The sequence below is a fragment of the Schistosoma mansoni genome, chromosome 1 (assembly GCF_000237925.1).
Source record: "Schistosoma mansoni strain Puerto Rico chromosome 1, complete genome".
NCBI classification, from domain to species: domain Eukaryota; kingdom Metazoa; phylum Platyhelminthes; class Trematoda; order Strigeidida; family Schistosomatidae; genus Schistosoma; species Schistosoma mansoni.
The window spans coordinates 40,125,603-40,149,533 of record NC_031495.1 but is presented as its reverse complement, the minus strand read 5'-3'; the positions used below and the strand labels follow the sequence as shown (position 1 = coordinate 40,149,533).

Genomic DNA, 23,931 nt, shown 5'->3' with positions numbered 1-23,931 from the left:
CCTACCTGCTACCTTGGTTGATTATGACATATCTTGATAACAAGAATATGCTGTGTGTATAAACAGAAACTATGAGCCAACACATTTTGATCCATAAATTTTGATTCTTCTACTTGAAGGAAATGGTAGTTCATTTCAGTAACCTTCAGTAAATGGTGAGTTTATTTTAGTTTTGGTGTCAGGGAAATTCATTCTGAAGGCCGAATTTCAACAATGTCAAGTAGTGGTAATTGGTGTTTGATAGAAAGCGATCCCGGAGTATTCACTGAACTTATTAGAGGTTTTGGTTAGTCATAGCACTTTGGTTAATATGCTTTCTAGGTGTAGAAAGTTTGGAGTGCGAAGAAGTTTATGATTTGACCGAAACAAGCAACGTGTCTGACGCTTTTGGGTTTATTTTCCTATTTAACTATGATGACAAACAAGATGAGACTGGAAAAGTGGTAAATGACGCAAACAATAGGGGCATATTTTTTGCGAAACAAGTAGTGTATTAGTTGTTCATACATTTCTGTTAGACAATTCCAAATGCTTGTGCGACGCAAGCAATTATTAATATCTTGCTAAATATTGATGACAAAGTGCCCATTGGCCCAACATTGTCTAATTTCAAGTCTTTTGTGTCAGAATTTGACAGTACAGTATGAAATTTGTCTTCCTACCACGTTTTTTTTAGATGAAAGGTACAGCAATAAGCAATTCTGATCAAATTAGAGTTGTACATAACAGCTTTAGCAAGTAATTTTCCTCTGTATTGCTAATATGTACTTAGTTACCAGCTTTTTGAGTTTGATGAGAAGACCCCAAAGTCAAGTGAAGGTGTTTACCATTTCGTTGGTTACGTCCCTATTAATGGTACTTTGTACGAATTGGATGGCTTAAAACCCGGCCCTGTTGATCACGGAAAACTACCTGAGAATTCATCTTGGATAGATTCGGTCCGTCCGTTGCTAATGAAGCGTATGGAGAAATGTGTAGACGGAAAGTTCAATATAATGGCAGTAGTTCCTAATCGACTCGTTATGTATGAAAAACAGTTGGCGCGATATAAAATAGACTCAAGTGATGTAAGTCTGTACACTTTACGTTTCAGTGGATGCCATTTACGTGACCATTTTCTTGTCACTTGATAAAGTTACAGTCTAGGGAACTGTGAACGTGAACTCAAACTGCAGAGTAATCCTAAGAACATCGTTTTTTACTTGACAGGATTTTCAAAGAACTTAAACTCTACCATACTTAATAGTTGTAATTATTCTCCCCTTTTAGTATTCTAGTTTCAAGGAAAGCTACGAAATAAGGATAATATATTTCCACTACGTTACAGTCTCTCAACAGGAACTTCGGATTCTGTGGGTACTAATTTGAGTCACTCGGAAACCCATTTACTTATTTTGAGTATCTGCAAATTATGACGAAAGTGTGAGCAAGATACAACTCAGTGAGGCAAATCCAACGTGGGATACTGAGGGTTAGGTACAAATACATATCTCCTAATTATTCTGAGCTACGTTACTTTAATAAACTAATTTTTTCCAGAAAATTATTACCTGAAACTCATTACTATTTGACAGTTGCAACCACCATAATTTGTTACCAAATTTGCTCGACGTCCAGTACATATCTCTAACAATTAAGTATTTCTCTAGGGATTACTGTTATGAAAAGTACTTAATTAATAGTTATACACTTGAAAATACTATCGAATTTAGACTAAGTGATCGTTAAAATGAAGCATTCATTACATCATATCAGGCTTAAAACATTTACGAGCACGTTTCAAACATTGTTGATATCTTTTGACTGAAAAGCAGGCCATGTATAAACCCGGCTGTTGGACACAAACAGGTGAATATTCTGCGTTTTTTGAAACTCAATGTTAGTCGATAACCACTTATTTAATTGAATACTACACATATCACTTGTTATTCATTTAGTCAGCAATAATATTCACGTTTAAAAGAACTAAGAGGCTGACATCTCCAACTTGTAACGGCATAAAGTGCATTCCTCCTTTCTTGCAAGTTTTGGTAGGGTTACGTGAGTAACTCAGAGAATTTCGTGATTACTGGTTGAATACCACGACACCATGTCATACATTGACTACTCCGTTTTTTACAACTCCTCTATGTCGGCAAATAATGCACGACGTGGAATTCTCTGGGACGACGTCTTGCACACAACCACGCCAGCGGTAGCTGATCGCGATGTGACTAATCTAAGTCCAGGCTTAAGATAGAGAGGGAGGACGCCAGGTGGCACATCAGCAATGACTGTGCCGGTAGTTAGTGCTAGCCAGAAACAGGTTGTGGTCTGCGTACAATTGCAGTAGACACTCCCCGTTATCTGTCCTGCGACCAACAAGTCCCCATCGGCCACCTAAACGACTCTCTTCTGTGCCTAGACGCCCGATCTGAGCATTCAAGTCTCCGGCTAATACTACAATATCTGTCGAACGCGCTTTCTGGAGAAGAACTGTTAACTGGTGGTAAAACTCAGCCGGGTTGCAATCTGTCGAAGTGTAGGCGGAGGTGACGGAAAGACATCGTTTTTCACACCGATTTCTTCTTACTTTGGTGGAGCTTTCTAATCTAACAGCATATAACCGACTGTTAATGGGGAACCATTCGGTCAGTGCTGCCTCAGCTCTAGCATTTAGTGCGACACCAACGCCAGACAAAGATGCCACAGGGTCCTCGAGTAAGTGCATGTGAAACAAGGTTTCCGAAGCGACAAATGGAGATCGACTTGATAGCACTTTCCCAGTGTCTTGAATATAGGTTTCGGATAGACAACAAACGTCGATATCAAGACTTTCTAGAGATATAGACAACCCTATATGTTGTGCGAATGTTGAAAAAAACCAGTTTGAATGGTATACATGCTTTCAGCATTTTTACTAGGCGGTTTGTTCATTTATTTATTATTTGAACACATAAATATTGGCACAAAAGAGCACCGAATACATATGCGCCACACAAGTCACCTGATTTGTGTGTGGGCTGTAATACTGCCCGAGTGCCCAGGCCGAAGCAGGTGGTTTCCTCAAGGGCCCACGCCCGGAGCCCTCAACCTAAAGGTCTGAACTACAAAGCAATGGAACAACGTCAGGAGATGCAGTCTTCTGGTAGCCGGTGACCAGTAGTTGGTTCATACGCTGTTTGTTTCCCCTGAGGCCCATATGGATCATTGGTTTGAAATCAAGGTTTTCCAACTCCCCCACGTAGATCCTCCATATTCACCAGCCCAGTTAAAGCACCAGACATTCGCTTTCCGCCCTCCCAATCTCGTAGACAACAGTGGTGCCGCGAGGCAGTGGCTGTATAAGCGTGACCATATGAGAGCAGACTCTTCCCACCCTAGGCCGTACCAGGGCATTTGGGGGGCAAAGTGGTGTGTGTCGACCAGGAATCGAACCTGGACCGTCTGTGTGTCTGACGATCATTCCTCCATTTTACCACCGACGCCCCACACAATAAGAAATGCGATTGCGAGGAGCTAGAGAAATGAAGGTGAGTATAGCAAAAAAAGATAAATGGGGATCGAAAATAATAGAAGTCTAATCAAGAAAAACAGCTGGAAAGAATTTGAGTTTAAGAAGTTCGTTTACTGAACTATTCACAAAATTTTCATGTTTTATAAGTTTTGAATGCAGAATGAACCATGTCTGACGCCTCAAGTCGCTGTTGCGCTGCTTCTGGGACCCTAACCAGGGAGTCATGAAGAGAAAACAAATGCGTCTCGCACAGCTTTCTTTCATACCACGATAACATGTCGTACACTGACCACCTTTCCGCCTTTTACAATCAGTCTCTATGTCGGCAAATAATACACGATGTGGAACTCGCTAAAATGACATTCTTAGTATACGTGCAAGCCACTAAGGTCGGTGTTTCAGGCTGGTGACACCACTTGAACGGTTGTCACTGTGTCCAAACACATGTTACCGACCCTCTGCGTTACTAATATGTTGTTGCCACTTTGTGTATGCATCGGGACCGCATTGTTTACCAATGGTGTTTTCCAGGTACGTAAAACGTTCCAGCTCTTATTGAGATTCTGCATCAAGTGTGATTCGCTTGATCCTCTTTGTGATGTGTTTCAGTATCTTGCTTGTCCTTGTTTATTCTGAGAACTACTACTACACCGCTTTTCTTCACCTGCATTTGTTATGTATGGAATAGAAGAGATGGGTCATTTACAGAGTTTAAATCATCTGGCTGCATCCCAACTGCCCATAGTAGTCCGTACTTCCCCGACATGTGGAGGTCTTCATAATCCAGTCTGACACCGGTCTTCACTTGGAATGCATCTGTTAACTGTCCTCCATACACGAATCTGCAGTGTGGTCCGGTTGCATACTGGGTAAGTGGGGGGTTGCATGGCTTGAATAAAATATGTATACTCAAGGTCAAAAAGTCCCCAGGTGACAGATAAAACGTGTTGGTACTGGTTCTTCTGAAAGTGAAGATAAAGAGATCCCGCAGTATTCGCATTGTATTTCTGCGTTAATAACTGGATGTATTTTGTAGCCCTCAACTTACTGTCCGCTAAACTTCTTAATCGTACGAGATGTAATTGACAAGCATTTATACAAGCTTTCAAGCATTGAATCTCATATTTGAACCCTTCATGAGGGTTTGGGGAAAATATTATTTGTATGACTTATCTATGTCAGGTTTGTGAAACTCGAAACTTCATGAAGCTTTTGAACTGTGATACCATTACTTTACTTAGATACCATTGTATTGGTAAATACAATTTATATTTGTTACATGTTATCTCTTTACGATATGCGGCTTAGTTATATTATATTACTACACTTTCTTTGCAGCCAGAATCTGCCTACATAACAGAGCTAACGAATAATATCGCCAGTGAAAAGAAGAAAATTGCAACGTATCGCGCAGAAAACATTCGTCGTCGACACAACTATTTGCCACTTATAGTAGAGCTTCTCAAAATACTGGGCGAAAACGGTCAACTGACTAGTCTGGTTGAAAAAGCTCAGAAGGTTGCACAAGAACGCAGTGCTCTACACCCATCAAATGCTGCGAAGAAAGTGAAATTTGTCTAAAAGAATATATTATATATGTACATCTTTTTTAGAAACAAATTTTATGTAGGTGCGAAACAATTTTCGTTGTCAGATGTATATAAAGTTTCCATTTGTGCAGGTATTTGTATTATTTTCTTATTAATGACCTCCTTGATGTACAGAGCTATGAGAAGTGTAAGGGTCATGAGAAAAATACCTAGTGCAACACTGAATCCATCAACCGTTGGGGATGCACCGCGATACCAGCGCAAGAACCTTTCAGAATGTTCGCGACTACGCATCCAGGCTGGGGCTTTGAGTTTTTCGTTTTCCATCATCAGAAATTGTGACGTTATGTCCATACGTGTGAAGTAACACTGTTCAGAGCCGTTGAAATCTGTTTTTTTTATAAAAAGAAGAGAATGGAATTACTAAGAGGGAACACTTATAACTGTTTGATACAAGAGAATGCATATCCAAAATATGTGCGACAAGCATTCGTTGTACAAGTTATGTTTATGGGAATCGATAATATGAGCCAAGTGTAAACAGGAATATATCCTTTGAATTAACGGGTAATTTATTAGTAACTAACGTCATAAAAATGATATACTACAACTTAACGCAGAAAAAGCATGACGGGACATCGTGGCTTTCAATAACAACTAAAAATATACCCTACATATCAGTCAATCAGCTACAATGTAGGACCAGGCACATATATGCATCGGTCCAAGTTGCCACACTTCAGACCTTAAATATGTCTAATATAAAAACTGACAATTAGAGTAGAAATATGAAAGTAATTAGGTAATATTAAATACATGCATGTAGTGGGTAACTGAAGTGCTTTCAAACCAGTTCTTGAGTACAATAAAACAACTGGAACAAGTTTTAGTTCCAAGGTTCTTATTTTACATTTGGGACACGAAATATATTTAAACATGAACTCTCAGTAAGTACTAAACAGGAAAACAAAAATTATTTACTTACATCCCATCCAATATGTGTAAGGACCCCGTTCATCAACAGGTGGACATGCTGGTGTTGAAGTTCGTTCTCCAGTTAGTCCTATTAACAGAATACTGACTAGATGCGATATCTTTGTTTCATGTAGGCCCAGTGGTAGGTAGGTTTGTGCAGGTATAGGTGTTTTTAACATTTGTACGTATTTATAATCTACAGGACTGAGGTACTGTAAACAAAAACGCACGACCAGTTGGAAATATAATGATGGAAATGAAGAAATTTTGCAAGTGAGCGAACTCAATAAAAGTGGGTTCAAACTAACATAGATAAAATAACTTACCAAGGCAAAAAAAGATCCTGCTAACAAGGAAATACAATCAGAAGAAACTTCTTACAAACCTATTCAACAGTATGGTTTTACCCTGGAATCATTAATAAAGTCATTTCAACCCAGATAATGACTCTAGATCGTTACTGGGGTTAAAAGGCATGGTGGGAAAGTGCCAAGCATTCAGAAGTGTTGACCAGTTGAAAGTTTCTTCAAGTTGCGAGTGAGGTTAGATGTCTGATATGTATCCTTCAAGTTTGTCGTAAAAGTTAATCAAAATTAATTGTTCACCCTTAGTAATCTGTCACAAGACTTTAGCTCAAACAAAATGAACTTATCAACAAGTCAAATATTTCCTGCGAGATTATTGTGAGGTCTTAAGTATTTCTGTCAAGTAGAATGTTGACATGTTTCTCCCGTGGTTTAGCTAGCTGTGTGGTAATGTCTTTGAGAATCTCAAATTTTTATGTACGTTTGTATAGAAGTAGTCAAGGTTCTTTACGGAAAAGAAAGTAGCTATGGAGATAAACAGTTAACGTTCTATGCCTGAGTTACACCAGAATATACATCTGATAACATGTATTAAATGTTCAAGTCAACATTGAAATATAGAGGGCCACAATTAAATATTATATTAGTGGTAGGTTCTTTAACCCTAAGTGGTGTAAAGAAGTATATAGTTTAGTGGTATTGTGGTGTGAGCTACTTATATCGACATAAGTAGTATATATGGTGAGCAAGGAATAGAATATCTGACAGCAGAAGATTGAGAAGATCAAGAAGAGAACAACAGAAATAAAAAGCAATTTGTGTGGAAATCCAGGAACAATGAAGCCTGAGACAATTGAAGAACATTTTGCAAATAGAGTATCATAGTATGGTTTTTGCATTTTACCAAGTAACGTTGTAATTTGTGCTAAATATATAGTTGGTCGTCCTCACCTGTGTTCTCATTCGCTACATTTGGTGACGCTGCCTCCAAGGATGAAGATTCCATGGCCGAATGAATTTGAGGACGGAGATGTGTCTTAAAGAGAATCGAAGGATTCGGACTTCGAATTAATAAGGACAAGTCACAGATAGCGAAAAGTAGCATCACGTTGTTGGGGCATAAGGTAGGAAATGGAGAAATAAAACCACTGCCAGAGAAAATTCTGACCATAAAGAACATTGCAGTACCTAATTCGAAAAGGAAATTGAGACAGTTCCTGGGAAGGGCGGCGTTCTACAGTCGATTCATCAAGAATTTCAACGAAATAGCAGCACCCCTTTATAAGTTGTTGAGCAACACTAAATTTTCGTGGACTGAAACCGCCCAACAAACGTTTAATCAAATCAAAAACATGCTAGACGACCGCCAGATGACGCTCAGACCGCCCGAACTCGAGAAACCGTTCACAGTGACCACAGACGCAAGTGACCATGGTATAGGTGCCGTTTTGAGTCAGTCTGATAGAGTGGTGGAATACGCAAGTCGCGTTCTCACGCCTGCCGAACAGAAGTATTCAACGATCGAAAAGGAGTGTTTAGCGATTGTGTGGGCAGTAGACAAGTGGAGACCATATCTGTTAGGTAGACGATTTCACATCGAGACTGACCATAAACCCCTGCAGTGGCTACAAACAGCACGAGACCCCCGTAGGAAGTTGGCGAGGTGGATGATACGTCTGCAGGAGTATGACTTCAGTATCGGGCATGTTCCAGGGAAGGAAAATGTAATGGCGGACTACTTGTCAAGACCAGACATGGAAGCCGAGCTTCCATTGACAGCATACGCAGTGAACAGTATAGAGGGAGACCCACTAGAACTCGTCCGGCAACAGAAATCTGATCCTAAACTTAGAGAAGTAATCAGAGTGATAAAAGAAGGAGCAGATGTTGACAAACGAGCAATGGACAAGGAGGTAGTAATGTTACTTCGACAAAAAGAAAGACTGAGAGTGAACACATATGGAGCACTGGTCTGGCAGGATGATGACAAAAATTGGGTGGCTGTGATCCCAAAAGACTGGCGGCGTAAGATGATACACGAATGTCACCAGATAGTGCATACAGATATTGCAAGAAAGACGGATTTACTGCGGCAAAGTGCATACTGGCCAGGTATGAGAGACGATGTGGCCCAATATGTGTTGACGTGCCAGCAGTGCCAATTAATGAAAAGCGATAGATACACGCAACCGCCATTGCAGTCAGTCCCAGCAACCGCAGTCGGCGATCTATGGTCGGTAGATGTGATGGGACCATTTCCACAGACGGATAGCGGCAACCGATACTTATTAGTAATGACGGAACATGCTACACGATGGGTCGACGCTGTACCGATTGCAGACCAGCGGGCAAAAACAGTGACCGAAGTAGTAATCCGGCATATTGTAGCGGGTCACGGAATACCGAAGATGATACTAACCGACCAGGGTCCCTGTTTTGAAAGTGACGAGTTTAAAGCCCGTTTAAAGCAGTTCGGCATCAAGAGGATACGAACTACCCCGTATCACCCTCAGACGAATGGGCTTACAGAAAGAAACAACTGGACATTAAAGGAATGGTTAGCATCTAAAGGAGGGAATTAGGAGAAAGAGTTACTACTAATTTTGCTGGCGCATCGTGCCTCTATACAAGGAACAACCAAGAAATCACCTTTCCTACTTATGTATGGTAGACAGCCACGACTTCTGATGCATAATAAGACGTGGCCACAACAACAGAAGTGGACAACAACAAGATTAAGGAAAGAGAGGACGGAGGCAATAAAGAACGTGAAAAAGAAACAAATATCAGACGTAAAGAAGGCTGAACAGCATAGAAGGGCGTGGAAGCCTTTTACAGTGGGGGACCTGGTAAAGTGTAGAGAACGGAAAGGTAACATTGAAGGGGGACCAGGGTCAGGAAAGCTGACCCCGAAATGGGAGGGACCGTACATCATCACGGAGAGACGCGGCTCAGTTTACACGATCCGGAGAGAAGACAAGCAGAAGCATGTAAATGCCAGTCAACTACAGAGATGGTTTGAAGAACGTCATAACTACGAGCCACGAACAGCACCAAAGGAGACAGTGGTACGGCGATCGGAAAGATTGCGAGAACAGCTTATTAAAAGGGGGGACGAGTGTGGTGTGAGCTACTTATATCGACATAAGTAGTATATATGGTGAGCAAGGAATAGAATATCTGACAGCAGAAGATTGAGAAGATCAAGAAGAGAACAACAGAAATAAAAAGCAATTTGTGTGGAAATCCAGGAACAATGAAGCCTGAGACAATTGAAGAACATTTTGCAAATAGAGTATCATAGTATGGTTTTTGCATTTTACCAAGTAACGTTGTAATTTGTGCTAAATATATAGTTGGTCGTCCTCACCTGTGTTCTCATTCGCTACAGTATTTGCATGTAATTATTAGTTATAGAGGTTTATAATAGTAAAACTCTGAAGTAAAGTACTGATTTGCTTTCTAAATTTAGTAGTTTTCGACACATCAGTAAGAAACGGGAATTCCAATGACTTAGTGTTTTGTGTCTAAAAAGTTAAGCATGAATGTACTTAAGTTTTTACATATAAGAGATACTACGAGAAACATCGTTATGAAAAAAGGATAAATGTGGTAAACTCCTTAATAATTGTTGTTGGTCATTACTGTAACGGCTTTTGCTTAAAACTATTATTCACAAAAAGATCGTGGGATTTAGATCACCTAAAAGAAATAAGTGATATTTCAAGATAAGGTAAAAATGCCTATGCATGTATCATCCTGGGATTCTCATCTAATTTGCTTATGTAGTGTTGTACAATCCAGAGGACCGATCGGATAATATTCGGCCAGAAAATAATTAATGGAAAAATAAATCGGACAAACATAACATTACATCTAGCGTAACACGCATGCAGAAATAATAAGGAAGTAGCATCAATATACATATGGGTTAGTAATCTGAGTATCAAATCTCCAACTTTTCAACGTTAAGCATTTTTTATACCGAACATAAAATGAGCTTTTCAGCTGTAAACAGCAATAAAATTTACAGGTACTGAGTTCATCACTTTACACAAAACGGTCAGTTTCCATATCTTGTAATCTTTGTGCTTTACTATGGTGCGGTCTACTTATATCCATATAAGTAGTATATGGCGATGGTCAGACAGAATGTATTTTGGCAGAAGACAGATGAGGGAAGAACTGAAATGAAGCGCAATGGGTAGGAAAATGCATGAACAATGGAATTAGAGAAAATGAACTGATATTTGCAGAAGGAACAGTCAAGATTGAGACAATTGGTTGTTATTTTGTAAATCAACTGTTTGCTGTACGGCCATCAGAATTTAGTGAGATAGTCTGTAATTTGTGCTTAAATACATTCGATTGTCCCAATCAGTGTTCTGTTCACTACATTACCTGTTTGACTTTTATGGCTTTGTCATTACTACGAAACTAACTTCCGGTTATTAAACAAAAACCAATACAATTTAATTATTACATCAGATGATAAAATCTAGAAGGAACTACTATATTTGTTGACCGAAAAACTAAATTAGATGTCTGGTGTATTATAACTTCTATTCTCCCAATCAGTAAAAAATTAAAATCCAAAAGCCAACGATATTTGAAAGTCCCTCGAAAACGATGTAAACATTAATCTATCCAAAGTACACATAAAAATATTACCATTTTGAAAAGGTCACATCCCAGATTAGTTGAGAAACATTCCATAATGTCACTAGGTTTTGGATAAGCAATGTTGGACGAAATAGGTTCATGATTTGCAGAAACTATCTGGAAGAAAACAATTTTCGAAAAGTCATATATGTAACTACAATGCCCACTTTTCTATATTTCTCCAAACCATATATAAACTAAAACGATTTTTCAAATACTTTCAGTAAGATTATGGAGAAGAAGACTGGGGACTAAGTAACATCGTTAGATTTTGAACCATAACCGTGACTTGTAGTTTGATGTTTAATCGACTCTCTGTGAACAGGTTGTGAGCTACTAACAGAGACAAATTCAAGTTGAAATCAACTTGAAACTAAAATATTTTAATAAAGCATTTCTTCACTTAACAAATCTTATTTCTGCATAAAGTATGGGTAAAATCACTGCAGAATCATTTGATCGTCGGTCGAATATAAACATGAATTTATGAAGGGTTGTATCAAGTCGGAGTAATTTTCCACACAATTTCAAGAAAAGTGACCATAAATTAAGCAAACGACCATTAAAAATGATGTACTTCTATAAAACAAAGTTGGCGGTACGTAAGTTCTACCAATAAACAGAGATCTAAAAACCATACATGGAGAAATCGTCTGTATTTACAAGGACGCCACCATATTTCCACATCATTCCTTAGTAACTTCTTGTTAAGAGTACTTTACAGTTTGTAGAGTAAATTATTTAGTCAGATACTCATTTTCTAGCTACTAATTTATGAGGTTTACTACCTCCAGCTAAATTGTTTTCAGTGTTTACACGTTGAATGGATCATCGTATAGTGTAAGAAGCTTTGAATCAAGTGTCCAAGGGATTTATAACTTCTGTTGGAATCCGTCGACTATAGTGACAAATAATGACTAGATACATGTATTCATTTGTTCTGCATCACTATCTGTAGTAAGGTTTTATGTATGGACATACAAACGATCTATTTTAACAGATGAAATGGATTCCCCCGAAAAAAACTAAACACATTTACTAACCATTTGTACATTTCGATTCACCGGATAATGTACTAGGCCAAAAGATATTTTATATGCTTTAGTTGGTACGTTAATGAGATTATATTTATTAGACACATTATGCAACTAGTGTAGGTGGTTAACAAAACGTTTGTTAGATAAACTTAGAGAAGTTTATAATCTATATTTACTAAGATATATCGAACCGTTCAACAAATTGTGTTTACTATCGTATTTCCCAGTACATTAAAAGTTTAACGATTGCTTGATGAAAAATAAAAATATTGCCGAACTAGTTAAAAACTTACTCTATGTAAACCATCTGCTAGAGTGTTGGCAAAATCGAGAAGGATTGTATCTGCAGTAGGATTATCCAGTGGAGGCCATTTAGTATCAAGAAAACTCTCAAAATGTTTATTAAGGAAAGGTGGACGGTCATAATCACTTAACACCACATGAGGAAGAGGACGAGGTGAATTTTGAAGAAGAGTTTGCATTGATGATATTGGAGGTAGTGGCAACTCTCGTAATTTGTTAAACGGTCTTTTTAAATTGACTTTTTGGTTGGTTTCACTGGCCGCTGTCAGGTGATGGAAAATATTATCCGTAAAATTTCGAGTCTATAAATTGAACAAAATGACTTTGCAGGTGCATAATAATTTAAAAAAAACTACGAAATATCTATGTTTAGATTCAATAACTACCGAATTGTTTCTCAGCTATCATCGTTGAACAAATGTTAGGTGAAAACTCAATAGTTTGATAGAAATAAGGTAATCAAAGTGTAGGGGACATATTTTGAAGTCTACATCTATTATTTAGAGAAAATTGGGAAGCTTAGAATAATATTTATTCAAAAGTGGGATTGATTTAATTACAAAAATCGTTTGATGAATTAAAATTGCTGACGCAATAATGACCAGTTATCAACTACATTTCATACTTAACCTCTTTTCATATGATATGGCAAATTATCTTCAGCTCTCTGAGTATAATATTCAACATAGATACACTAGAAATATAACCCGATAAAACTCCTGTTAAGTTGACTACCTCTGTTAAACTCCGAGATACATATCTATGCCTTGGTTATTCCTAATATTTAAATGAAGCGGGTGATAATATACCTTAATGACAGTGATACATGTATTATACAACGCTTCAACAGGAAACAACTTTAGAATATATAACATTATGAATTGTCCAAAAATACTTTTCCTTATCTACCATTAACTTTTAAACATAAGCCAGTTAGTAAGTGAAACTTTACAGAATTTGCAATACGGAAAAAATATGTTAAGCCAAGATGTTAAAGACTGCTTAATTTAACAACAGGCATAGACAGCTGAAAAGGCAGCAACCGGTTTCCAAATGTTATATATATTATGAGAACACAATAGGTACTGTTTTACGGCAGATAACATCATTGTTTCCAAACTTGACATACTTCACACCAAAGCGCCTGACACATGCACTTAATATTTTAAAAAATTGCAAAAGACTCCTGATAAACCAACATTTATTCATTGAGAAAGCTGGCTCAGAATTCCCGCAGAACACAATCCTCAATATGGGTTCAAATCCAGTAATGGGATAAGTGAGTAGAACTCTGGAGTATATATTATTCCTTCAAACATGGAAACACTGAATCGTGTCCATTCATCAGGAGTACATCAGTCACTTTATTTAGCTAAAAAAATTTTATTGCTCGTTAGCGAATAAGTATGGGACTGGGAGTAAAGTTAACGCATTATCTGATAAAAAAAAGTTGAGACTGACTTAAAGAAACTAAATAGATCTCTTAGATGACTGGAAAAATATATGAAACCGACCAAATCAGAGCAAACACGTTAGTTACTCGGAAAATGTAAAATAAACAAGAATGAAAATCATAGAAACACTAACCACATTGCAAGTTTTATCATCCGTTAACATGAAAAACATAGGATGATTATCCTGCTTTCGCGACAATCCAAGTTCACCTAGCTCTATGATAGCATACACATTACTCCAAATCACTGGATTCCCAGTATAACGAGCAATATTTCCAGAAGATAAATCATATGAAAATCTAGATGAACCCATAAAATCATAAGCCTCATTATCCAGAAAGCTGAAAAGTAAATCTTTTTCAAACTGAGAATCCTATCCACGAAAAAAAAAACAAATTAACAAACACAAGCTTTATACTAAATGATAATTCAATCTCACGTTTTAACAAATCATAACTTTGTCGACCATGGAGATAATGATGGAAAACTACCACAAAATAAATATGAGCGTACCTCAAAATATAAGCTCGTGAAAAATTACGGACAGAAAATTCATTGACCAAATTTGTATCAAAGATAATTATTCTGTGACCTTAACGACTAGGATGCTATTAGTTAAACATTATACCGAATTTCCATAAATAAATCTTGATCAATAAGCTTATCAACAAAGTAATATTATGTAGTCTTTTCCATTGTATCTTGGTGGAAGTGAAAGTCAAGTGTCATATGCATAGTAGACAATTAGTCTGCCACTGTGCTGCAGACAGACACATTATTATAGATTCAAAGGTTTATATATATATATATATATATATATATATATATATATATATAGCATGAAACTAAGAGTTCTCAGTGTGAATTAATTAACCACAGAGAATATTTCTTGATCTTGAGAAAAAAAATGTTGATTAACAAAATACTGAGGGGTCAAAATGCTACTGGTAAAACAACAAGATATGAAGTTTTATTACGAACTAGATGTTTTTAAAAGAATTCAATAAGGTATGATTATAAAATGACAATAACTTAACAGACTAATGGTTGGATTGTCAAACATAACCAAAGCTAATGTTATTAAGCTACCATATTCAAAATATCATTTCGCGTTTTAAATCGATATCGAATGAGACAAAAGACAGATTATTCCACTTTGAACGACAAGTGGAATTTCCGAATAGAAATGAACATAAGAAACTATTGAGAGATAAGACTGAAGTAATCATGAGGTAGTTAGTAATTAGTAAACCAATAGTCAAAAAAGCAACCAATTTCCAACAAATATTTATCTTCACATATTATTGTCATTTAACAAGTTAGTGTAATCTATTTTCCTATAGCTCAGCAAGTAATTGTGAAAATACAAGAATCATCGTCTAGTCCTACTGACAAGTAAAGTGAAAATAGATACCCAAATATCCTTGCTAAAACAGATCGCGCTAGGTCTGTTCTTAGTTGAATAGTTTACCAATTAAATTACATTTTAAATCCTTACCATCAAGACTTTACAGAATCTTGATTTACCCATGTTTGACATGTTAGCTACCAATTCTGGCATATATCTGCAACTGTGACTATTATTCATACGATGTTACACGTTGCTCATGGCTGACTGACTGTTGAGCAAGGCCTCTGAAATCAAAAGACATCTGCATGCTGAAGTTTCCTTTATCATGGATGTCTCCCAAGTACTGTTCATACATTATAGAAGAAATGAACTAGTAATGCAAGAGTTAGGTATAAGGTAACAAGAAAAGATGACACCGATTGATAAGGAAGTAGATCTTCATCGACTAACGTGATTGAAACATGCCCAAGCACCAACTGCCTCGAAGCGCGTCGCTAAGTAGCGTAGGAGTAGGTAAGAAGTTCAGTTGCTGCCAAATCATGACGTGGGATCAATCCATGAAGTCTTTGATTGGTGAACTAGACCATGTAGGTTAATCTAGACTACCTGGTTGGGATCAGCGCAATTATCGTAACCGATTGTTAAAGACGAATGGTACAAATAATAATTATTTACAATGGCGCCCATGCGCTCACTCTTAATCTTGCTCCTCATCTTGAATCTCAATATTATTTCATACATAATTTTTCATACATAATTTTTCATTGTCTTTTTTAAATACACTCTTAATAGTTAGTCTCCCTCTTTATTATCCCTACTCCATTGTTTCGACTTGTTTTATTTATACCTCGTCGTCACTATGTGATATAATAATTTGGACCAACGGACATTTATCCCAGGCTCTAATTTGACTACGATTGACTGACTAGGAAGAGGAATTCCCCGTGAATATAGTTTTTTAAAATCATTGTGTTTTAAGTTATTGTATCACTCGTATGGATTTCATACTATACAAACAGGCAGTGTTAAAGCCATTTTAAGATTTATTGCGTTCAAACTGATTCTTCAGTACCATATACAGAGTATGCATCGGGAATTTGTACGTGCATTAACTCTTAGTATCACTTTATGACTCATTTATTGATTACACGTTTAGACAGTTGACTGTGAGCCACACTGTGTGAAGAATGATAATTCTACCTAACTTTCCTGAGTTAGATGAGATGAGGTTTGAAAAGTATAACCACTGGTTGGAATCCAAACGAATAAATAAAAAAACCACTGCCCTTTTTAAGACAAGTCATTTTACACTGGACACAGTTATTATTGTCAGGCATCTTTCTACAAAAGTATGCGTTCTACATTTATACCATGTAATCCTTGACAACAGTTGACGATAAGGTGTGACTTATTTGCGAGATAAATTATTTGACAATAAAATTTGAGTATGATAAAAATATTTTTCAAAGAACATGTGTGACAAATATTTTATTATAGTCCTTTTAGAAAGTAATGAATTTTTGAGCTAATTCATTCGCTAAGCTCCCTTTAATAAATTTGAGTTCGTTCTTCCTTTATAAAGAGAAACGAATAGTAAAAATTTCATGAATAGAAACTTTATTTACAATACTAGTCAGAATATGTGACATTGGCTTAAACTGAAAATAGAACAAATGTTTACAGGCAACCACAACGGTAACTAAATGGTCAGAATTATCCGGATATTTTTAAAATGACCAAGCATACTACATAGAAGGGCTTAGATCGAGACCAAAGAAGTACTATGTACCTTAATAAATCTTCTGTGTTTAAATTAAAAAACGAGTGAATAGAATTCGAGTTCTAGATGTCAGTTTGAGTTCAAAATCTCGCTTTAGTGATATTTGTAAACAGCTATCAACATTTTTGTAATTTACCTACTTAACTACGAGAACTATTTAACCATTCAGGTCATAATAAAAGAAACTTAAGTCCCAAAACACAGCGTTGAAACTGGTAGATTAAACAGTTTATAAATATCAACAACGGTATTTCCTATAAAACTAGTTAAACTAACAAAGCTTGTTTCATCATTTGATTCAAGAATATAGTTTTAGCAGTAAGGAAATAGGCATTAAAATTGGGTTATCAATTTCATACACTTAAATCAATCAACAGATCAATGGAATAAAATGCCGATTCGAACATACTTCTAAATGACAATAAAAGAAAAAGAAACTGACAGAATTTCAAGTACCTGCAAGAACAATATAAGTTGCATGATTAATACCTAAACGTCATGAGGAACATAAATATGTACCACTTTAACTGATTTTGAGCCGCCATCGAATGTTTTTGAGCACATGTCTACCTATAGACAGGAGAAATATTTCTAATTAGCTTTTCACTATGACTTTACACTAGTGTGTTTAAGATAAGCAAGATTAATACCGACCAAGTAATTGTGTATTCATGTAAATGATAATGAATAATCAAGTAGGTGTCTAAAAGATCAAAGTAAATAGAATAACTATAATACTCCAATAATTTAATAAATTATAGGGATTTTGATGCGCAATAAGTTACTATGTACAAACTGACAAATGAGTTATGAATTATAAACAACTTTACTTCTGCTGGGTTGACTACCGGTAATCAAAAAGCAAATACCCAAAAGTAACTTTAGAGAGGATAATACGTTGAAAAGAGAAAATTCGATTCTCCAAAGTAAGAACGAGTGCTACGGATAACGTTGTTTTGGGGGTTGGGAAACGAAATTTTGACACACTCAAAAACAATACCTAGTCGATTTACGGTAGCAAATTGAAAACACTACTAGCAGAAATTCCCATAATATTTCGGGATGGAATTCTTTATTATTCCGTCTTTAACCACACACAAATTTTCTCTTTTGAGATAAGAAGCAACTACTACAACTGAGGAAGTTAAAAAGCCACAAGTGTTTACGAAGGAAAATGAGGAAAAACATTAAAAACCGAGTAAAATTAATGGTCCAAAACAAAAACAATGGACACCTCATTATTCCTGGAATGTCAGTTCAATTAAGTAATCAGTTGAAAGTTTTTGCTATCAGTTTAGATCAATATTTATGGCGTGAGCTAGAAAATATGACCTGATATCAGAAACGAAAGAGATAAAGAAGTATCTAGACGTGTGCTGTATCCCGAAGAGAATTACGAATGGTAACTTTTGAGGACTATTTATTGGTCAATATAATATGTATATTTCCTATTGTAATTAACCTAATCATATTCGTTTCCTCTTATCACTAACTTTATTTTGACCTTTGAACTATTATTATACGATCGTTGAGTTATCATCAGTTTATTGATTACTATTCACAGCCACATTCGGCTAAATATTGTACAAATGTTATTATCTATTTTATGGGTCGATATGGTTTGTTTGGTTGGTATATAAACTCAGTATGTTTGAAATACAATGATTCATACCACTGAGGCTGTTATTGGTGTTTTGGACTTAACTGGCTGGGCTAGGCAGATCGCAGGACCGGTTAGCACTCTAGTCTGCTGGTACGGGTTCCGTGTCACTGTTCCAATCGATAATTCACTGCTCCCTAATTGGCGGTCTCATCAAGTCACACATTAGCAAGGCATCCACTCGGCCACAAGATATATATAACAACGTGCTACACTGATCAAAATTCAAGTCAGTCAATCAGCTACAACGGAGGACCAGGTTCATATATGAATCGGTTCAAGTTGCCATACCTCATTAGCATAACAAGGTGAACACCAAATTCATAGTAGCTACTTAAGTGGTAGTAATACATAGAATAAAGATTGTATATAAGGATATAATACAGGAAAAAATTAGTTTGTAGGAAGAAAGGTATAAAGTAATTTTAATCTCACGGTTTAAGGGAAGACAAAGGGTGTGTACATCTACGCCACTGTAATCAATTATGAGTCATGTCACCCCGAGTCTTCAACCAATGATTACGATAGTCGCATGGACCCCAACCAAGTAGTTTGAATCTACCAACAGGGTTCAGACCAGAATTTAGTGACTTCAAGGACTGATGCCACGTTTTGCTTTGGCCGCCCCAACACTAGTCAGCATTGCGCATCGTGGTAATCGGTGTTCGGGCATAGGTAACACGTAGCCCAACCATCTCAGTCGATGAAGATTCACAACATCGACTGATCCAAAAGTCAAGTAGTTTAACTATTACCTCACCACTTCACAATACTGTATTAAGCAAAACCTAATTACTTTTTACGCAATCTTAAGTGGAAAACCCTATTCGAAACACCATGAACCTAAATAAAAAGAACAATCAACAAAGTATCAATAGAAATAAAGAAGTCAAAAATGCCATATCTTCATTAAAACATTATAAACTGACTTTCAATGTTCTCTGTCCCATTAAATGTACGGCAACAGAAATCAGAACAGCTATACTAGGAAGGACACCTTGGCTTGAAAACCCACTGCGTTCGAAAATACTTCGAGAATCCATCCGAGTAAGAACAAACACTGAAGAATTCTCAGATCGAACATAATTGCTAACGTTAACAGCATTATTATCCCTTGAGAGATTTTCAGAATGAGTTGCTGATAAAATAATGTTTAGCCCTGTCAATTCATCACAGAAAATCTCCGAACTCTGGAATAGCAACAGTTAAAGGAAAAAAAATTTACAGGTACTTCTCAAGACAACAAATATAACATAAATAATAAATAACCCTTGAGGTCTTTCCACATTATACGACGTGCCAGAGTGCCTTATTAACTTCATGATATTGAGTTCAAGAATGGCAAAATATGACCCGTTAATTAATTATGCAACCCATGTCAAAATTACGAAACTGGTGTGAAAACTTGTTGCATTACGTGACTGAATTTGTCAAACAAAAACGCGTACACTGGAAGACAAGCAAAAGGAAAGGGAACTTGAGAGGAAGAAGCTGATAAAAAATGGCTAAACTAACGGTATCTAAGATACCAAAAATCCGACCAATACATCTTTATTATGACAACAATAGTCGTTTAAAGGATTCTTACTAACTACGAGCTACATTATTTCGTTTTTGAGACTTGGATTAATGTTAATTTGGTTATTTATTCTCTGAAGAAGTGGCTTACACCGAGTCATGAAACGTCAGAAAATCTAATTTTTCTACTCATTGGGATATTACGAATATATTAATTTATTTACTTCTAAGTAATGTTTTGACTGTTATCACTTATGGGAGATTTTTATTTACTGGGAAGCATGATGAACTGGTCTATTGTTATGTGAGTCCAAGTTATTAAATCTAATTTGGTTAGACAAGTTAACAAAAATAAATGCAGCTATAAAATTGAGACCAGTTTTTGAACCATGACGCTAGTTCTCCAAATGAAACACAACTACGAAGTACACATTACATAACAATGTTCATATTAGTACACAAATACTTCATAGATTTATACATAGTTTTAATCTGACTCCCTTCCTGGTCCTCTACCGAGATTTATCTGTTAGCCTGCAGTGATCTTTTATATAAATCAGGTGGCTTATATCTCGAAACACTCCATTCCAAATCCTTAAACTTGATATTATCTTAATCATGCCCGCTGACCATCTATCTAAACGTGCAATGGTGGTGATCATAAGAGTAGGTCGGAGGAGTGGAACGGTATCCTAATGCTTGAAACATAGCCACTGGCTATTATGGGGCAGGTTTGAACATCATCGAACCCATTTCAGTTAGAGTATTCGGATAGTATTGCCAACCCATATACTAATAGTCTGCGGTTAAAAAGTGCTCGAAACTTAACTTATTAGACGAGCTCCGCCACTACTAGGTCTGAACAAGATAAGATACACCCAAATCTTAACAAAACCAATCCAGGCCAGTGTCTGAATGATTAGTTACGAGTGATAAGGCTCAAAAGTCTACTGCAATAGTTAAGATGCACTTTCTGTTTTCTAAGTCATCGACTCAGTGTTGTTCCTTACTTTTTGTTCTAAGATTCTATTGTTTTTCGAGCTACACTTTCGATGTTTGGCTTTTCCCTAAGATTGGTAATATTATTTTCACTTTTCTCTTCATTTCACATTGTCTATGATTCATCGACTTCACTAATTCATTACTTATTTCAATACTGACCAAGTACACTAAAAAGATTTGGTCTTAAAAGCACACTACCAAAAATAGGATAAGACTAACACGCCTTATGTACACGACATCTCTTGCACTCAAGGTGTTATACAGTATGTCACTTTCTTAAACTCAACCCCATAAAGGTTGGATGTTACCGACTGACCTCTATATTTAGTATGGGAAGAGAAATACGGCGTTCAACGACCAATCTGTGGACACTGTTGTTTGCAAATAATATCAAAGTTTGGAAAACGATACGCAGCGAGGCTGATCATCTTTATCGTCACGCTGATTTGGACGGGTTTCTTAGATGGTCCCAACGTTGGAGACTGATTCTAAACGGCATTCTAAGGGACATTAGACACGGCAATGCTTAGACGCTTCCACGCGTATAGGAACAAAAGAAATAGGCGTAATATAGAGTCATGACTTGAAAATAACTATTTCTTGCAATGAAGGAAGTGTCAAAGGTCTCCGAGTGCTATGGTCAATTCGCTGAGCATTCGAACGCTTTGATGAAGATGCATTTCAGACTTAATAATCCATTTACGTGATGCCTCACTTGGAATATTGGATCCAAGCAGATAATCCATGTCTTATTAAGAATGCGACCGCACTCGACCATGTTTAGAGTGTGAGAACTAAGTTATTGGCGAATTTTTCTGACTATCCTATAGTAGGAGATTAAACACTTAAACCTTTCCCCTTTATATTACCGTAAAACGCGAGGTGACCTTATATTGGCATTCTGTATCTTAAACAATGATTCGGGTGTTAACATGTTTGATCCTTTTCTACCATTGGGACTAAACATTTATGAGACCGCTGAGAGAGGGTTTAAAAACTGCGATCAAATAAACCCAAATTGAGACTCCAGTTTTCATTTAGAGTGATCAATGCCTGGAGCGCCCTACCCAAATAAGTGGTGTCAAATCCATCAGTGAACACTTCCAAGAAGTTGGATCTCCACTTAGAAACAATCTGTAAAGGTTCACACAGGTCTATCGACCTACTATCCCTACTGTTAAAGAATGCTGATATTACATCAGACTATAATGTAAATCGAATGAGAAACGTTTGCAAATGAACATACAAGTTGTCCCAAACGCAGACTAGCCACAGACAGGTAAAGTGTGTCTCGTCTAGCGATTCGGATGTTTCCTTCACTGGCATATCTACAAGAATTACTTGAAATAAGTATTCTGTAACTAATAAGCGCGTTGTTTTGGGAATATAAAAAAGTAGGAATGGCAAAAGTGATACAACAATAATTTCTATGTTTATACGGTTCAACATATGAAATCTGACTATGAATTGATCTAATTTGATAGCATGTACATTTGTCGCTTACATTTTAAAAATTGATTACCCTTACTAAGATTACCAGCAGCGTTTTAGCGGTCTCAATAGACAGAAACTAAGTTCTACGTACCTCAATCTCGAAAGTATACTCTCTCAAGACTGACATAAAGTTAATGCAAATTACATGAGTGTCGGTTCGCCAGATAAAACATACTTCAGAAATATGCAGTGACATGAGGTACTGACGACGAAAGCAAGTCTCAGATGACCCAACAGCTGACATAGGGTTATTGATTTCAATAAAGCACCGTGTATCATCAGCAGGTTCTCGATTCAACATTGAAAAGCATTCGTGCATGGAAGTCTGGAGACAAGTTAGAAATTAAATTTCGAAATACCCAAATGGTGTTGTTCACATCAGTAACCAAAACAACCGGAAACGGCCAACTAATATATGAATATTCTGTCCCAGCTGGGTTCCATTGTGTATCCAAATCACACTGCTCAGTAACATTATAAGCACTGTAAAGACTATTTGGGCATTTGGATGATTCAGAAAATGCATATCTGTCGTAGTTCTCTTCCTCGTTAGAGAACACAATAAGACCTTTAATATTTGTTGTTGAACGGAAATACCGCATAAGTGAAGTGTTCATAAACTGCCCAACATTTACAACCACTACAAATGGAGTTAAATTATTTGATCTGAGTGTCTGAATAATATCTTGTGACCCATTCATAAACAAAGCGACACCAGAATTTCCTTTGATATCACTGGAACAACCGACCTGTGCTGTAAGGTTAAGTTTTCGAGTACAAAATGATGTATATGACAGAGGCACATAATTGTAAATTTGCTCAGTAATTTTACTGGAATCCAAAGAATCCAAACTGATGAATAAGAAAACCAGAATAAATACCACCCACTGTACCGCACACATTGAATTGATTCGCTTCAAACCTGAAACTCTCGGAATTCGCTCGTTGGATACAGAACTAATAGTTATTTGAGACCTGTTTTTATGTGGTAGGAAATTATTCAATGGCTTGATTTTGATTTCGCTAGCCTTAAAATTATGACGACAAAATAAATGAAGTGATCTACGAGTTACGCTTAGAGCAGTCCCTCGGTGTACCATGTGAATGAAAGTAAGTGATTAGCTTACATCAGAAAAGTTGAATAAGAGATTGTCACCATCCAGTTCGTAAACGAATTACATAGCTCACAAACTTTAACCACTATAAAGTTGCCAAGAACTTTACTGAATACTCTTACGCGTTTTGCGTAATGTAATACCATCTTAATTGCAGTGAAGATGTCACAGGTATTTGTAGTTTGAAAACACTTTAAACAGTAACACCTTCTATAAGTGAATCGTGCCC

General features: G+C 36.7%; 2 protein-coding genes and 1 non-coding gene across 4 annotated transcripts; 1 reads left to right on the top strand and 2 right to left on the bottom strand.

The window, feature by feature from the left end:
- Window positions 1-208: 208 nt before the first annotated feature.
- On the top strand, window positions 209-5,216 carry Smp_083200.1 (ubiquitinyl hydrolase-UCH37 (C12 family); the record flags this gene model as incomplete). 2 transcript variants are annotated; one of them, XM_018794407.1, is made up of 6 exons in its annotated part: window positions 209-286; window positions 328-485; window positions 519-641; window positions 677-738; window positions 773-1,067; window positions 4,835-5,216. In XM_018794407.1, the coding sequence occupies 6 exons, from the start codon at window positions 214-216 to the stop codon at window positions 5,075-5,077; spliced, it is 954 nt and encodes a 317-aa protein (XP_018648824.1). The 2 variants fall into 2 exon arrangements, with proteins under 2 accessions (XP_018648824.1, XP_018648823.1); XM_018794408.1 differs by having other exon boundaries at window positions 214-286; window positions 322-485; window positions 4,835-5,077.
- Smp_tRNA_01453_Pseudo_GAC.1.1 lies at window positions 3,397-3,466 on the bottom strand. The gene has a single exon. It is a non-coding gene (tRNA).
- Smp_167240 (hypothetical protein) lies at window positions 5,119-23,687 on the bottom strand (the record flags this gene model as incomplete). The annotated part of the gene is made up of 8 exons (XM_018794406.1): window positions 5,119-5,435; window positions 6,032-6,233; window positions 10,998-11,105; window positions 12,319-12,630; window positions 13,916-14,155; window positions 19,503-19,763; window positions 22,763-22,912; window positions 22,947-23,687. 8 exons carry the CDS (start codon window positions 23,685-23,687, stop codon window positions 5,119-5,121), a joined length of 2,331 nt encoding a protein of 776 aa, XP_018648822.1.
- Window positions 23,688-23,931: the final 244 nt, after the last annotated feature.